The sequence below is a fragment of the Erpetoichthys calabaricus genome, chromosome 1 (assembly GCF_900747795.2).
Source record: "Erpetoichthys calabaricus chromosome 1, fErpCal1.3, whole genome shotgun sequence".
Classification (NCBI taxonomy): domain Eukaryota; kingdom Metazoa; phylum Chordata; class Cladistia; order Polypteriformes; family Polypteridae; genus Erpetoichthys; species Erpetoichthys calabaricus.
Window position 1 is genome coordinate 37,504,357 of NC_041394.2, and position 18,895 is coordinate 37,523,251.

Consider the following 18,895-nt stretch of genomic DNA (forward strand, 5'->3'; position numbering starts at 1 on the left):
GCAAATTAGGTTTCCCCAGGTTTACAGGTGAAACGTGCTACATCTGTAAATCATGTACATGGGTTGCATTGTGTATAGCAAGTTTGTTCACTTGTAGAAAATTAAACAGAAAACCCACTGTTTTCAAAACAAAAAATGTAAGCAGTTCACCATGAAGGTGCATTTGCTTTTTTATTTCTGCTGTTATAGAAGAATGGTTGATTGGTTGCGTTGCTGAGCACCTGAGCTTGCTTTATTAACCAATCTTCCACCAGATCGAATGACGCTAACCCAAGGCTTTTTCCTGCTCTAGGCCTCTGTCTCCATCCATGCCCTGCTTTGCCTATCTGTAGTGCTCCAGCTCAGCCACCTGCTGTTCATTCATGAACTGAAGTGTGTCTGAGCTTCAGTTTAAAGTGGAAATAGCTAAAACTACTGCCTTTTGAAGGTTTGGGAGGGTAAATATAAGTTTGAAAGTTTAGGGGCAAAATATAGTTAAAATCAATTTTAATTGCAGATGGCTTTACTGGCAGCAGTACTTAAATTTTTTTCATGTTTGCAATTTTTCAGTGCGCTTACCTTCAAATCTGCATATTGTTTATAGCTTATTCTTTTCTAAGGCATTTTTTCATTGTAATGACCATTTTTGAACACTGTGGGTTTGATTATTTTATAAATGAATTGTTGGGCTAGAATGGTGTGGGAGATGGGCAGGTTGGGTCTTTTTGGTTTTGTGAATTATGGTATTATTAATGTATAATACTGTCTTAAGTCTTTTTTCTAAGAAGTGCCATTCTTCTCACTTTGGAAGAGGTACAAATAGATATCGAATTCATTTTACAGCCATAATACAGCATATTGCAGTGACATACACAGTGTCAAGTCTTTTAAACCCATGGAAAACGTTAAAATACAAAGCACAGGACATGCAGTTCTGGGCAACTTGTAACAAATACTGGCTTTATTGGTTAAAATAACAAATTTGTCCTAAAGGTAACTTTGGTTTAAAAATAAGCAACCAAGATCAAGGCAGCACCAAATTCTTTGGCAGCAGCCACTGGTACAAGATACCAGTACACCCTGAGTCATTGCCAATGAAATCACTATCTGCTGATGAAAAATTAAACAAACCAGTTTAATCACACATTAATTGTGCATGTTCTTAAATTCCAAAATCAGCAAGTGTTATGTCATTTCATTATATCTGTACAGAGGCACTGCAACACCGCTGTACAGCCTACAAAAAGTAGTGACTGCAAAGTAAATTGATTCCTTTCTCAAAATCAGTTTGATACTGAACGTGTTAAAAAAGTATAAATGATGTCTCTTCATTTTGTGTTACATAATGGATTTTTTTATTTTATAGGAGTGGGAAGTTGATCCTCACATTTTAGTTGCACTGCTTAACTGCATTTGAGTTGGATATTCTATTAAAGAAATACAATTTAATTTGAAGTATCTAATTAAGAACACTAACGCTATGAGAACTAAACTCTACTATACTGAAGCTACCCACCCTTTGATATCTTAACTATTGTAATTGCTGTTGTTTAAAATTTAATGCTTTAGTTCCTACTTGTATTACTTGCTGAAGAAAAATCATTTCTTGAATTTCTTTCTTTCTTAAAAGCAAAATATTGGAACTATATTTTCAATTAGCCTTATTTTTTATTGGTATTCCAACATTTTCTTGTTGGAATTTTCTAGTTAAAGAGCAAGTCATTTTATATGCAGTGGTATGGGCGGCATGGTAGCGCAGTGGTAGCGCTGCTGCCTCGCAGTTAGGAGATCCGGGTTCGCTTCCCGGGTCCTCCCTGTGTGGAGTTTGCATGTTCTCCCCGTGTCTGCGTGGGTTTCCTCCGGGTGCTCCGGTTTCCTCCCACAATCCAAAGACATGCAGGTTAGGTGGATTGGCGATTCCAAATTGGCCCTAGTGTGTGCTTGGTGTGTGGGTGTGTGTCCTGCGGTGGGTTGGCGCCCTGCCCGGGATTGGTTCCTGCCTTGTGCCCTGTGTTGGCTGGGATTGGCTCCAGCAGACCCCAGTGACCCTGTGTTCGGATTCAGTGGGTTGGACAATGGATGAATGGATGGTTGTGACAGATTAATTTTAACTGCTGACCAATTGATTTTAACTTGGTTTAACATATACTTGTAATATAAATGATGAAATCACTTAAATTTCTTCATCTGTGTTATTTTTTGCAGTCATAGCTGTGAGATTATAAATGTTTCTTTCTTTAGCTACAGAACATTTTACACAGGTACAGATATTTTTTTTTTACGACTGCAAATCTTGTTCACCAAAGGAAGCATTTTCAACATATGAATATGCCAGGGAGTGGCAACATGTTTCATGTTGGTAGAACATGCAGTAAGATCTTTGTTTGACTCAGTATATGTGACAGTCTTACTACTACTCCTACTCTTATCATTTAGGTGCAGTATGCTTGGTTTGTCATGCTCAGTCCTTGCTGTCTGACTTTTGTATACAGGAAAACACTTTTCTCATAATGATTTTATTAGCCTAAACATACCATGCTGAATCTACTCTTTAAGATAAAGTTTATTTGTAGTAATTAAAAAAAAAAAAAAAAAAGATGTTGATATACGATTTCACAGTTCATGATAAAAAAATGTGTACACACACACACACAAACACATTTTCATTTATTTTGCTCACTTTTGGTTCTCTCCTTGTTTGAAATGTGGGCATGTTACCTATTGTTGGAAATGTCTCAGTCACAGTTGTTCAGTGGTATAAAGCTTGTGATCGCATGACCCTCACAATAATATGCTTGGAATTATTTCGTTCAGGACAATGTGTTGTAAATTGTGATGTGTCACTTATATATATTTGTTGTTGTTTTGTGAGAACACATGAAAATTCAGAAGCACATAGTGAGACAGGAACTTATTATGCATGCATGGGCAAAGATCTTTTGTTCAAACATGGCCATGTTATGTGTCTTTGTAAATGTCACATTCTCAGCTATTGGTTGTTGGTTTATGGATTTCTTGGGATCATTGCATTGCACAATAATGTGCTTAGGCTTGTTTTGATCAAGAGAATCTACTGTAAGTACTGATCTATCACTTGTATATTTTTAGTTTTTTTTTTATAAGTTTGTTTTATTTGTTTTTTTAAGTTGTATACGAGAGCACACAAAAATTCAGACGAGCAGTGTGTTGGTTTTCCAGGTTTTTGGTCTGCATCAATTGATGTATAACATTTGGGTATTCCTTGTACAGAATAATTACTAGGTTGTTGTCAATTTTTTTTGATGACCAGATTAAAAGTCAACTGTATTTACTGTAACAATGTGATCACTATGAATATGTAGTAGACACCCGTTGCTTGAAAGCCAGGTATTGTTTGTTTTAATGTGTGAACCCTTGCTTGGCTCATTACTGAGCCCCCTAGGGTTTAAGAGGTCTTTGTTGCTGTTCGTTTAAATATTCAGAGAAAACTGGCAAGGACAATTTTTGATACTTTGAAGCCTTCAAATAAGACATAGCTGTTTTGATTACCCTTTGATTACCCTTTTAACTCTTTCACTGATTTCAAGGTACAGTCATGTGAAAAAGTACATCCTATGTTTTGTTTAAGAATACTAAATCAAAACAAAAATAAGAAAATAAAAATGAAGCTGAAAGTTTTTCTAATTTTAATTTTGATTTTCACCACTCTAGTCTTAATAGTGTACATGAGTATGCAGTTGCTCATATACTTATCAAATATTATTTAAAATGGTTCAGTTTTAATATTAGTTTAAAGAAGAGCATTGAGTCATGTGTGGATTTCATTAGTCATTTCGGCTAACAGTCAGCTCTACTCTCTAGAACTGGGAGCGAATCCCAAATCCTCACCATAATTGACCATTGTTGCAGAGGAAGTTCCTGTGATACTATTGTGATGAAATCCTCTATGATAAATTCTCCCATCAATAGCAAATGGTTAGACTGCAATTATCTTAATATATTTAGAATGCTGCAGTATTGAAAAGTTTTCAAGAGGGTCATGAAATCCCTAATCTTTGATTGGGAGTTGATGATGTACTTCAGAATTAAGAGTGCTGATCAAGCTTGGGGTGTATTTAACAAGAGTAGTGTTTAAAATCTGCTGTATATTGAATTGAAGTAATTTATCTAACATTGCCATGGTTAACATTCAGCTTATCAGTGGTAAAGCGCTAGAACTATCTGATTCATTGCAGACTGCAGTTTTGATAGGTCATACAAAAATGGAAAAAGATCATTTAAGCAGTTTTTTTATATGTAAATGAGGTGATTTCATCTGAGCAAATGATTATGTATTGAACGGTCACTCCTTCAGTTTCTTCCTCGAATTATCTAAAAATACACTGTTAGATCATTGCTCCTTTGTAAAGTTCTTTATTTTATTCAATCCCAGTGGTGTTTGTTTTTTTTTTTTTTCTTTCCTTTTTCCAACTTAGTATTTATAGCTATGTCCAGATAAACCAATGATGATTTGTCTTTGTGTATTTGTTTGTTTGGGCTTTTGTATGTTTTGACCACATCTTGTATTACAATTTCCTGTCTGTGATTTTAGATCCATAAACAGTAAAGACTTTATTTAGCTATCCTCCATATTTTTGGATAAGTCCTCATACTCAACTGAAATACCTGACACTCATAGGGGACGTTTTGGAAATGGGAAGCAATCAGTTTTGATATCCCTTATATACCAAATATAGAAAACTTAGTGGGAAAAGACTTTATTGGCTTATGGAGGGTGGTTAAATAATCCACTAAAATGCTGAACTTGATGCAAAACTCAAAACTAGAATGTGAATTCTGTTAAATAAGGTTGACTTCTCGATTGTAGTTAATTTCTAAAACTGAATGCCTGTGACCCTCCTGATAAATTTTGTTTTGTGTTTTAAGCAGGTATGTACACTATCGATTTTAATTGCACATTAGTTTGCTTTGAACTTCACATCTATACATTTTCCTTGTCTCTCGGACAGCTGACTGGAGATACAGTAAATAAAGATAGATCTGTCTGATTTTTTTCTTTCCTATTCTCAGCCAGCAGTGTTAAGTGCGGTATTTTATAGCAAGTGATTTTTCTCCATGTGCATTTCAATATGTTGTCTTCACTTGCACACCAGTCTTTGGAGGAAAAGGCATTTTAGTGACAGAGAATTTTTTTGTTCTCTTGCAAAAAAAGTCTGTTTTACTCTTTCGGGAGAGTGAGTGAAGCAGACAGCTTGTACAATATGCTGCCTGGCTCCTGAAATGCAAGGGGCGGTGAGGGCTTTCCAGATACATGCAGCTGTAGAGAAAAAGACATTAAGTAATGAAGTGACTTAGTGTGAGATTAGCTTGGCACATGGGTTTTAAAATGTATTTTTTAATTTTGAGTGTTGCTCATCCAGTGTAAAACTGTTGTGAAAAAGTATACAGAAGTATTTTTTTTTGGTTCACAAAAAGTTAAAATTTTGGATTAACAGCTTTGATAACATAATTTAGGGTTCTCTACATTACAGGAAATGTCTCTTTGAGAAAACAAAAGGTACAGAGCAGCAACCAGATGCTGTGTTATATACAGTGCATCTGGAAAGTATTTACAGCACATCACTTTTTCCACATTTTGTTATGTTACAGCCTTATTCCAAAATGGATTAAATTCCTCAGAATTCTGCACACAACACCCCATAATGACAATGTGAAAAAAGTTTACTTGAGGTTTTTGCAAATTTTATTAAAAATAAAAAAACTGAGAAATCACATGTACATAAGTATTCACAGTCTTTGCTCAATACTTTGTCGATGCACTTTTGGCAGCAATTACAGCCTCAAGTCTTTTTGAATATGATGCCACAAGCTTGGCACACCTATCCTTGGTCAGTTTCGCCCATTCCTCTTTGCAGCACCTCTCAAGCTCCATCAGGTTGGATGGGAAGTGTCGGTGCACAGCCATTTTAAGATTTCTCCAGAGATGTTCAATCGGATTCAAGTCTGGGCTCTGGCTGGGCCACTCAAGGACATTCAGAGAGTTGTCCTGAAGCCACTCCTTTGATATCTTGGCTGTGTGCTTAGGGTCGTTGTCCTGCTGAAAGATGAACCGTCGCCCCAGTCTGAGGTCAAGAGCGTACTAGAGCAGGTTTTCATCCAGGATGTCTCTGTACATTGCTGCAGTCATCTTTCCCTTTATCCTGACTAGTCTCCCAGTTCCTGCCGCTGAAAAACATCCCCACAGCATGATGCTGCCACCACCATGCTTCACTGTAGGGATGGTGCCAGGTTTCCTCCAAACGTGACGCCTGGCATTCACACCAAAGAGTTCAATCTTTGTCTCATCAGACCAGAGAATTTTCTTTCTCAAACTAAGAGTCTTTCAGGTGCCTTTTGGCAAACTCCAGGCGGCTGCCATGTGCCTTTTACTAAGGAATGGCTTCCGTCTGGCCACTCTGCCATACAGGCCTGATTGGTGGATTGCTGCAGAGATGGTTGTCCTTCTGGAAGGTTCTCCTCTCTCCACAGAGGACCTCTGGAGCTCTGACAAAGTGACCATTGGGTTCTTGGTCACCTCCCTGACTGAGGCCTTCCTCCCCCGATCGCTCAGTTTAGATGGCGGGCCAGCTCTAGGAAGAGTCCAGGTGGTTTCGAACTTCTTCCACTAACAGATGATGGAGGCCATTGTGCTCATTGGGACCTTCAAAGCAGCAGAAATTTTTCTGTAACCTCCCCCAGATTTGTGCCTCGAGACAATTCTGTCTTGGAGGTCTACAGACAATTCTTTTGACTTCATGCTTGGTTTGTGCTCTGGCATGTAGTGTCAACTGTGGGACCTAATATAGACAGGTGTATGCCTTTCCAAATCATGTCCAGTCAACTGAATTTACCACAGGTGGACTCCAATTAAGCTGCAGAAACATCTCAAGGATGATCAGGAGAAACAGGATGCACCTGAGCTCAATTTCGAGCTTCATGGCAAAGGCTGTGAATATTTATGTACATGTGCTTTCTCAATTTTTTTATTTTTAATAAATTTGCAAAAACCTCAAGTAAATTTTTTTCACGTTGTCATTATGGGGTGTTGTGTGTAGAATTCTGAGGAAAAAAATGAATTTAATCCATTTTAATAATAAAATAATAATTCATTACATTTATATAGTGCTTTTCTCAGTACTCAAAGCGCTATCCACACAGGGAGGAACCGGGAAGCGAACCCACAATCTTCCACAGTCTCCTTACTGCAAAGCAGTAGCACTACCACTGCACCACCTGTGAGGGAATAAGGCTGTAACATAACAAAATGTGGAAAAAGTGATGTGCTGTGAATACTTTCCGGATGCACTGTAATTGGTGAATTACACAAATTCTTGGCTAGTTTTGGAATTGAAAATTGTGCTCCGGATTCGGGGTTTACTGTTTGTGGTTTATTGGCAAATGAATTGGTACCTACTATGGTCAGCATCCTCTTTGCCCTGTTCTATCATATTGGATCATTTCATAACTTCTTTAAATCAAAAGGACCATGCCCACGAATACTGTACAATACAAACTGTTGTCGAAGATATTTACCAGTTTGAAAAATGTACCAAACTAGATTTTTTCCCATTGTTTTTCATAATTCACATGCAAATATTACTTAACTTCACAAGAGAACAACATTCTTCAGCCTGCTTAGTCTAGTTTAGGGTCATAAGATCTGTAACCTATTTTTTTGCAATACACGATGCACAACACCAGTCCATTGCAGGGCCCACTCATTCACACATAGAAACACACACACACACACTTCACTCATTCACAGTTACACAGGGCCAGATTGGAATTAATGATCATCCTAACCAGGTACTTTCCATACTTACTGAGACATTGATGTTGCTGAACAAGTCTCTGCCAAGTATGTATTGAAATGTCCTGCCTATAAAATATTGGTATTTCATTTTGAGCTGAGTTTGTGCGAAAATAGTAGCATTAATAAAAGGTTACTGATTACTGTGTGGTTCTCCTCCTCCTACTCATAATCACTGGCTTGTACTAATTTTGTCTTTGGATTTTCTCCCTGCTGCCTTTCTAGACCTTTCAGTGTTCATGGATCGTCTGAGAATACTAACGGTAGGAGGTAATGCACCTGCTCTCCACCTGCCCCCTTTTCACATCTCTGATATTGATGTCCATTTCAAATTCTGAACCTTGCCCTCAAATATTTTAAGTATATTATTAAAAATAGATAAACAGAAAGGGGCAAGACTGACATTAGTGCTATGAGGCATGGCTTTTACTTTGCTGCTGCTTTTAGAGGTGATAATATGCTGAGCTACATTTCAGGTGTGGGACCTGGTGAATGGCAGAATTTTCCTGCCTGATCAAGTAGTGTGTGAAGTGTTGCAGCCCTTTCTTAGAGGGCAGGTTCAGATTTGCAAAAAGGACTGCAAGTTGTGTTATTCACTTAAAGAACTGCTCTTGCTTGCGCAAATTTCAGGGAGGGACTCTTCTAATCTTAGAATACTGCAGCTATAATGAAATCATTTGGCCGACTTGCAGAGACACATATTTGCCTTCAGTTTGAGGTCCTGGGTATCTTGCCAACTGTCACTACTACAAAACAAAAAAAACACACCATAACTCTTTATCATTTGTATTATCCTGCAAATAAATAACACTATTCATTTCATCATTATGGGTAACTGATGAGAAGCCATTCAAAATATGTGACCGGTCTTAATAGGGCTATGAACTTCCCCATTCCATCAGTAAAACACCTGTACTTTGGCATAGCTTTTGTAAATATCTGGAGTTGTATTGGACACCATTCTATAATGAAAATTTTTATCATTTTGTATTTTGATGATTGTGGAAGAAAAAGTTACCATGAGTGCTGCACCAGAGTCTCCTTTAGTTCTGAGTTGAGTTGAGATGTGGTACCCATGATGGCCATATTTATATTGTTTAAATACCCTGCAAAACATGAATCCTGGAAGATTCTACAATAAGCAAAAAAGAATGCAACTCAATAGAGTGAATGTAATCTATCAATTTTTTTTGTATTAGTTAATATTTGTTAGGTAGTGAAGAAATCCACATACATAATCAATGCTCGGAAAATGTACTCCATAACCATCAGAACCTGTCATTATGGAAAAATGGCATTATGTCCTTTTAAAGGTTTAAAATCAATGGGAAGAAACAATGATCAAATGGGTCTGCCCAGCACATCTGTACATGGCCTTTTAGCATGATGCTAATTGCTTAATAATCATAGTGATCACAAATGTATAGAACCATATTCTTGTTTTTAGTTGAAATAGTATTATTTTTTACTGAAGTGTTTACTTGTTTTGTTGACTGCCTTAATGACCAGGGTAAACACACCAGATTTCATAGACTCCCTCAGGCCCACTTCCGCTAAATATTATGTATTAGAGTAATGTATGCCGATTCCAGTTATCATGTCCATTATCTCTTGCAAATATCAATTTGAAAGTGGAAGGTTCTTGAAACAAAGAATCTTGTTTGCTTTGTTACTGCTGTAATAGAGAAAATTATTTAAATGTTAGTATAGATGAAGAGCATATTCTTTAGTATAACAATTCAATTTGCAAACTGCCTGCTTTTGAAAAATATTTAAGAAATTATAGCTGAATATTAAATGATCTGAAAAGTTAATTTACTCATGTGAATGCAATATACATTAATTGTAATTTAGTACAAATTCATTGTGAGCAGAAATGGAAACAAGTGGTGGACATCTAAACAGATATGGATTTATATTAAAGTTATATTAAATAGCTTGATCATATCTGTTAAACTGGTGTACTCTTTGGCTGTTTCATAAATTTTGTGTGCTACATTTATTATTCCAAAAACCTAATCCTAATTAACGTGTAAAATATTTAAGATTTTACCATAAATTAGCATTGGTCTCAGTTCCTTGCTGCATTTGATTCTGATCTTCTTTTATGAGTCATCAAAAATAGTTGAAACAATGATCTAATAGAAAGTTTTTTATATTTGAATATATTCAGTAAAATCCAATGCTGATTTCAATATGCCTATCATGGATTATTTATGAATCAAACATGCATAATTAGCCCTGTGCACACATGCACAGTGTCTTTAGAATACAGTATATTGGTTAATTCCCAGGCCAATGGTATGCGTGACCAGGGTCAAGAATCCCCAGAAACATATTAGATGAAGACTTAAAATCACTCATCTCTATATGTGTGGGAGTAACGTAAGGTGCTTCTTAACTCTTTTAAGAGTTTTCTAAAAAGCACACAAAGCAATGGTTTCACACATAAATCAGCATACTTATTTATGACAAATGTCACTGAGTTTTATATCCCATGAGCTTCAACAGTATATAAATTTACATACTTATTACATACCTGTTTGTCTCATCACTCATAAAATGAAAGGCACTTTCTAGAAAAGAGAACAGTTATCTATCTTTCGTTTTTGATCTCCAGATTGCTGGCATCAAAATCAGATTTCGGTAAGTCAGAGTCCGATTTCACAATAATATGCAAAAAACAAAAAAAATAGGTCATGTGCACAGAGTGTTTTGCTTTGTGCATTCACTTCGCTGTATCCCCCAATGTCGATGCCATTCTTGGCATTGTTTACGCTACTCACGCACACATAGACTTATTGACTTGACGTCAAATCCTTAACATTCCTCCTGGCAAAGAGGGTCTACCAATAATGTAACGATGAGTTTTGTCGATGTTTACAGCTGATAATCGGTCCCTGTCCCTGAATGTTAACTAAAGTCAACATCTGCACTCAACCCCTGCTGTCGACAAAAGTTGACATTCACCCTAAAAGAGTTAAGTAAAATTTCATGATGGCCTTACGGAAGATCCGCTAACATGATATGAGTTAAATCAATCGTTAGAGCTTTGAGTGCTATTGAATGAAAGTCTATGCCTAGCTCAGTCATTGTGGAGAGGTTTGTAATTTAATTTAAATTATTTGAAAAATGTCTATTGAAACTAGGGAGCTCTTCTCATTCCAAGTAATAAATGAAGTTACTAACCACAGTTGCATTTTAAGTGCTTTTGTAAGAGTTGCCAAAATTTTAGAGCTTAAGGCTTTTCATGTTAGAACTTTTAGCTTTTCATTAAAAACATAACACATTAAAAAAAATCAAATTGTTGAATATCTTAAAATGGGAACTTTTATGCATTTTAAAATGTTTTTTATGTAAAACATTCTAAAATTGAATACTGACCATGTGCTTATGGCAAGGTGAGGTTACCCTGGTTATTCAAACTGAATGCTGCCATGAATTGCAGTCACTCAACGGGGCATATTTATATCCTTTGCAGGGGTAGACTGTAAAGAGGGAATGCTTTAGGTTATACAATGTCTCTCACTTTCCACTTCTGGACAAGCATCCCTCTTAATGAACATCAACTAGAATGACAGCCAAAAGAGGCAAACCCGGGCCAACTTTATTTTTCCAAAACTGAATTGTTGACCTTTCGCACTTTTATAATGAAGTTTCTATTGAAAGTCTTTAACTTAAATCTGTCGGTATCAAACACAAAGCATGCCCGTTAAGTGATAATATAACAAAATTGCACATGCATATTGTGTTTTACAAAGAACATACTTACATCTATCAAAATGTGTTTTTTGTATGTTTTTTTTGCAGAAGGTAATTTGAAGTGGAAGACAAATGACATTTTCTCTGAATAATTAACTATTGTAAGGTTAAATGTCTAGGCGCTTGGTGTAGCTTGCGGGTTTACTCTTGTTTTAGTGAGATGTTATGTTGATATTTTACTTTTCTACCATTGCTTTTATCTAAGTTTCCAGTGCTGTTTGGCTGCTGCTGTGTGGGGATCTGCAGTAGTATGTAGATTTCTTCTCTTTAATATGATTGGAAGTCTAGCTTTTTATTTACTGAGAATGTGGTTCTTTGTCTGACTTGTCCCCCTTTAAGTTAGTGCATTTATTTAAGTATTTTTTTTTGGTAAGTTTTGACTTTATTGTACACTAAAGGATGGACTTTGTGAAGAAAAGAACCACACTATCTCACCTTTATGGAAATGTACCTGCCTGCATAGAGATATGGTTAAATGTGAGTGTGTAATTGTGATGCTTTTGGTAAAACCAGTCACTTCCTTTTGGTTTAATGTCTCAGTACATTGTGTATAAATGATGGTGAACAGTGATGCAATCACTCTTTACCTGTATCTTTCATGCTTGTCCCATGGTAACAGGAGTTGCCTGTGGGTATGTGTGTTTGGTGATTTCTCTATGGAACAGCCAGATCGTTATCCTGGACTGACTTGGTTATATTGCAAGGAGCATGTTTGTCTGTTTGGTTTGAACTATCTTTAAATACCACTTTGATGCCCATTTCTGAGTGTGCATTTTGATCTTTCTTGATGCTTTGCAGTTAACACTTTTGCAAGTTCATAATGTGCTGGAAAAAAATCAACACTCTAAATGTGTTCAGTGCCTGTAATGACTGCTCTGGAGGTTCATCTTAAGTTGTAGTTATTGAAGCCATTTACTGCTGAAGAGCTAAGCACATTTAGATTGAAAATGAGTAGTTCCATATCTCTTAAATAGCTGTCCTCTTTGGCTTTTGTCATCTGAATGTTTCTACAAACTCATTTCAGTTTAGTCATTATTTAGTGATTTCAGCAGACTTCAGTACAACTGGTTCTAAAACTAAATTAACTGTAATCATGCCATAGACCTGATGGCATGTGAATAGAATAAAAACCAAAGGACATTGTGGCTTATGAAGGCCTACACTTGTTCAAAGCAATCTGTTCTCTCCTGTAAAGTTAAAATCTCTTCTAAGCTTTTTTTGTTTTTTGTTTCAGTAAGTGGAGTGTTTTTCCTTACCTTTAATTCAGTAGCTTGGTATTCATTACCTACTATTGATTTCTCATTACATCATGACTAACAGTGTTTATCCCCTTTATTGCTATTTTTAAACCTTATACAATACACAAAACCACACTGAACATGGTCTGACCCTTAATAACGTCTGTTCAATTCATTCTTGCCTGTTGTAACCTTTAACCCTTTTCATTTCTCCCTCACTGTGCTCTGTGGCTGCATGCATTTGCTCTCATGCCTTGTTTTGCCATTTTCTGCATAATGGCTGAATTACTGTTACATTAAAACAACTTGTTTGCATGGAATTCATTTCAAATGGTTGATATCCATCTACTTTGATGTTGTTACTACTTTGTTTTATTTCAAACGTTTATTTACTTGGCTTGTCTTATTTGTATTGGCTGCCAATATTTATGATTTGTACTTTTTATTTATCCTGCTTTGTGGCTTTTTTTTTTTTTTAAACTGGGTTTTCATATCCTCTGCCCTGCTGCCCCGTTTCCATGTTTGCTGCTTTTACTTTGCAATCTGGCACATTGCAATGCCTACAGGATTTTATGGTCTGGATGAATCTGATCTGGACAAGGTTTTTCGCCTGCCAACCACAACATTTATTGGGGGAAAGGAGACTGCTCTCCCTCTCAGAGAGATCATTCGTCGATTGGAGGTAAGTAATTTCTTTGAGGTATCATTTGTTCAAAATACAAGTTCACTGTTCTAAATAAAAGAAACATTAGATCTATTTTATGTATTAACATTTATTATAAAATATGTGAAAAATGCTTTTTTGTTAATCTATCACTTTTCCTCTGTTTTAATATTAATTAACACATAACACAAATATATCGGGTTAAGCTGTAATATCATGCTGCAAACAAATCTTGAATATTTCCATGTGTTTTGCCACTCTAGGGTAAACTCATCAGTATTCGTAAATGGGGCAGAGCCTTCCACCAAAACATACAATGGCGTGTAAAGGAAAAAAAAATTTAGAACCAAGAAAACTGCACAAAGGGATATGCTTCTACTGTCCCGATTGTGATGTTGGGCTGTGTGTTGGTGACTGATTCAAAACGTATCACATGAAGGATGTGTATTACAATGCACACTATGTAATTTTTAGAACAAAGAAATATTTTTCTTGATTTATCCCTCTGCTTCACAGTTTAAAATTACAAAACTAAACAATTCAGACATGAATAAGGTGCACATTTCAGACTTTAATAGTACTTGTATACATTTCAGTCACACCTTGTAGAAATGACAACACTTTTTATATATAGTCCCCTCCATTTCAGGGCACCACCATCTTTGGGACAATTGATGTCTCATGTGTTTGTGATTATTCTAGTATGTTTTGTTGCTTCATTAGTGCAGGTATAAGATACCAAGGCTTGCTTCTACCTAGGGACTGACTACCTTTGGAGTCTGTTGTTGCCATTGTTCAGCATGAGGCCAAGAGCTGTGCCAATGAAAGTCAAAGAAGCCAATATCAGGCTGAAAAACAAGAATAAAACTCTTAGAGACATCAGTAAAACCTTACAATTGCCTATATCAATAGTCTGGAATATCATTAAGAAGAAAGAATGCACTGGTGAGCTCAGAAATTGCAAAGGGAATGGTAGGCCAAGGAAGACCTCAATTGCTGATAACAGTAGAATCCCCACTGTGGTAAAGTAAAAGCCCCAACTACCAAAAGATCAGAAACAGTCTTAAGGAGGAAGATGTGCGTATGTCAGAGGCAACTATCTGCAGAAGAGTTCATGAACAGAAATACGCAGGCCACACTGCAAGATGCAAACCACTAGTTAGCCACAGAAACAGGAAGGTCAGATTAATTTGCAGAAAAGTACTTAAAAAAGCTTTTATAATTCTGGAAAATGGTCTTGTGGACACATGAGACATAGATGAACCTGCATCCGAATGATGGCAAGAGCAAAGTGTGGAGACAAAAAGGAACTGCCCAAGATACAAAGCATACCACCTCATGCTTTAAACGTGATGGTTGGGGTGTTATGGCTTGGGCATGTATGGCTACCACAGGTACTGGCACATTCATCTTCATAGATGATGTAACTGCTGACGGCAGTTGCACACTGAATTCTGAGGTGTACAGAAACATCTTCTCAATTTCCAGTTAATGCCTCCAAAGTCATTGAATGGTGCTTCATCCTACAAGATAATGATCCCAAGCATACTGATAAGTCAACACAGGAGTTTTTCAAAGCTCAAAAATGGAAAATTCTTGAATGGCCAAACCAGTCGGCTGTTTTAAGTCCATTTGAGCAAGCCTTCCATATGCTGAAGAGAAATATTAAGCGGACAAGCCCCTGAAACAAACAGGAACTGAAAATGGCTACATTAGATGCTTGACATAGCATCATCAGAAAAGACTTCAAGCAGTCCTAAACATTATGGTACCCTGAAATGAGGGTGGGTTCAGGGACATATAGAAAAAGTGTTGTTATTTCTACACGGTGTAACTGAAATGTATGCAGATACCTTTCAATAAAGTCTGCAATGTGCATTTTAATAACATCTGTATTGTTTGATTCAAAATTTTAAACTCTGGAGCCAAGGGGTAATTCAAGGAAAAATGTGTCTTTCTTCCAAATGTTATGGAGGACACTAGAAATTTGTTTAATCATACCATTGGACACTAGACATAGTTTTCGTACTGTACTGTATTTATGCTGGTCTTTGGTTTAACATGTTTCTCTTACACATATGTTGAAAAAAATTAATTTTTTTGACTTGGTTTTTCTGCGGTTTAACATAATGCTAAGGAGGCTAATATAGCTTTAGCTTTTCAGCTTATTTTCATAAATAAATTGAAATTAAAGTTTATTTAATGAAGGTGCAAAATATGTAATTATAATAGCCCATTATTTTTTAAAATCACACTTTGCGAGCATTTATAGGATTATTATAAACAGGTTTTATCTTTTAATCAGTGATAAAACTAGTTGCCCACAAAGTGTTGTTATTTATTAATTTCGTCTGTACATTTTATGTACATCACTATGTTAACCAAGAGCAGTGATAGTCACATTTTGGCATATACATGAGACTGAGACTGAGAATGCAATTAAGATGGAAGGTCAAAAACCAAAGAACTCCCAAATGTGTGATGTTATATCATCTTCAGATCTTGTAATAAATCTTTGTCTTGTCTATATATATAAAAATGGAATGGGTGGGTCGTCGGGTGGGCCTTTTTTTCATTCCGTCGTTTTTTCGACGTTTTGAAAATGTAGAATGATTATTTGATTTTTTTGTTTTTATTTGATCGTGTCTATGTAGCCGCCGTCGTAATAAAGTATCGCTAAAATCGTCATTTATCGTAATTTATTTTTGACGTATAACGTCGCCGTCGTCGAGGTCAGTGATACCAGTGCAAAAAATCTGCTTACGGTTGAAAGACACGCCCTACTCACTGGACAGTTAAAAACACCAATCAAACTAACGATGACATCAAGTATTACCCAATCAAAAGTAGGAAAGGAGGCATCTTCATAAAATGCGTGTGGGATAATTTGCATGAGACGCTGCTTTAAAAAAAAAAATGATAAAAAAAATACGGGATAAATCCCGTCCAGTATTGATTCAAAACGGGACGCGCAATTTCATTCTCAAACGCGGCACGATTCCGTATTTTAACACTAGAATTACCAGAGCCTACGAAAAAACTCGTAAATCCGTCCCACCTTAAATCGCGTCTTAAAGCCGTTTGCACATCTCCGCCAGTCTTTTGTCATCTAAATGTGCTGATAAACAAAAGCTTCTAGCAGCCAGCTATTCCATCCCCCCACTGACTTAGCATGAACTCCTAGCTCATGCCTTGCCTTGATTTGATTATTTGGGATTGAAGTGGAGTTTTACAGTGGAAATAATTCGAGCGTTATTTGGAATACACGCATTTCATGTGTGTCCCGTTTCTACAGTATAGTAGTAGTCTGTGCAAACACATTTTTAAAACAGAAACGTTTTTCATATTCTAATAGTAAATGACAAAATGTAGGCATAAACTATATAACGTATGAAGCCTGAAGTCCATATATCAAAGAAACACTTTCACAAAAGGTACAAATAAGAGAACACGTGCGCTTTTCTTCAAAAGTATAACTGCACAAAAAAAAAGCCGCGTTAGCATGCCACATTGACATTCTTACTACAACTGCCGCGGTGGCGTAATGGTATCAGCTCCTGACTGGGGATCAGAGGGTAGCGAGTTCGATCCCGCATGGCTCTTATTCTTACATTTTTAGAATAACAACATAAATTTCTTTTCAGTCTGTAACAGCCGGTGTAACTTATCATACTGGTAAAGGTTAGCTTTTTTTTTTTTTTTTTTAATTCACTTTTCATTCCCGCAGTCGATGCATACTAACGCCCCCCCCAAAAGGGTTCTGACACATAAACGCTGGCGAAGCTGCCTTCCTTCGTATCTCACCGTCACTTGATTTTCTTTTTATTCGGTTTTATTGAGTGTTCCTGCCAGTCCCCACATGTTGCTGTATGCTGTTTCTTTTGTACTCCAGGACATGCAGAGGAGAGAATGATTTCACATTATTTATGCTGTTTTCACATAAAGACTGCAGTATACTCGTGACTGCATTCTCGTACCAATGCACTTTTTCCATCACCTTTTCATGTAAGAAGCAATGTACTCACTTCTCTCTATGCTGTGGTTTCTATTACACACCTGAAAGAGACAATATATGTGAAAACTTCATCGCACTAATGCAATATTATTTGAAAACGAACAGCGTCAGATCAGGTGTGAAAATGTTATGTGAGATACTGGTAAAGGTTAGCTTTTTTTTTTTTTTTTGTTTAATTCACTTTTCATTCTCGCAGTCGATGCATACTAACGCCCCCCCCCCCCCCCCCCCCAAAAGGGTTCTGATACATAAACGCTGGCGAAGCTGCCTTCTTCGTATCTCACATAAAATTTTCACACCTGATCTGACACTGTTCGTTTTCAAATAATATTGCATTAGTGCGATGAAGTTTTCACATATATTGTCTCTTTCAGGTGTGTAATAGAAACCACAGCATAGAGAGAAGTGAGTACATTGCTTCTTACAGGAAAAGGTGATGGAAAAAGTGCATTGGTACGAGAATGCAGTCACGAGTATACTGCAGTCTTTATGTGAAAACAGCATAAATAATGTGAAATCATTCTCTCCTCTGCATGTCCTGGAGTACAAAAGAAACAGCATACAGCAACATGTGGGGACTGGCAGGAACACTCAATAAAACCGAATAAAAAGAAAATCAAGTGACGGTGAGATACGAAGGAAGGCAGCTTCGCCAGCGTTTATGTGTCAGAACCCTTTTGGGGGGGGCGTTAGTATGCATCGACTGCGGGAATGAAAAGTGAATTAAAAAAAAAAAAAAAAAAAGCTAACCTTTACCAGTATGATAAGTTACACCGGCTGTTACAGACTGAAAAGAAATTTATGTTGTTATTCTAAAAATGTAAGAATAAGAGCCATGCGGGATCGAACTCGCCACCCTCTGATCCCCCGTCAGAAGCTGATACCATTACGCCACCGCGGCAGTCGTAGTAAAAGTGTCAATGTGGCATGCTAACGCGGCTTTTTTTTTTTGTGCAGTTATACTTTTGAAGAAAAGCGCACGTGTTCTCTTATTTGTACCTTTTGTGAAAGTGTTTCTTTGATATATGGACTTCAGGCTTCATACGTTATATAGTTTATGCCTACATTTTGTCATTTACTTTTAGAATATGAAAAACGTTTCTGTTTTAAAAATATGTTTGCACAGACTACTACTATACTGTAGAAACGGGACACACATGAAATGCGTGTATTCCAAATAACGCTCGAATTATTTCCACTGTAAAACTCCACTTCAATCCCAAATAATCAAATCAAGGCAAGGCATGAGCTAGGAGTTCATGCTAAGTCGGTGGGGGGATGGAATAGCTGGCTGCTAGAAGCTTTTGTTTATCAGCACATTTAGATGACAAAAGACTCTGGCGGAGATGTGCAAACGGCTTTAAGACGCGATTTAAGGTGGGACGGATTTACGAGTTTTTTCGTAGGCT

The 18,895-nt window shown here is 36.8% G+C and overlaps 1 protein-coding gene across 3 annotated transcripts in view; it reads left to right on the forward strand.

Moving 5' to 3' along the window:
- The window catches only part of ogdhb (oxoglutarate dehydrogenase b), a 118,401-nt gene that overhangs the window by 59,451 nt on the left and 40,055 nt on the right, over positions 1 to 18,895 (forward strand). For 2 of the 3 annotated variants that reach the window (XM_028798020.2, XM_028798011.2), the window contains exon 5: positions 13,374 to 13,489. In XM_028798020.2, coding sequence (XP_028653853.1) covers positions 13,374 to 13,489 — 116 coding nt within the window. Of the gene's footprint in view, positions 1 to 8,032; positions 8,078 to 13,373; positions 13,490 to 18,895 lie in introns of all 3 variants that reach the window. The other variant, XM_051936240.1, reaches the window with a different exon arrangement.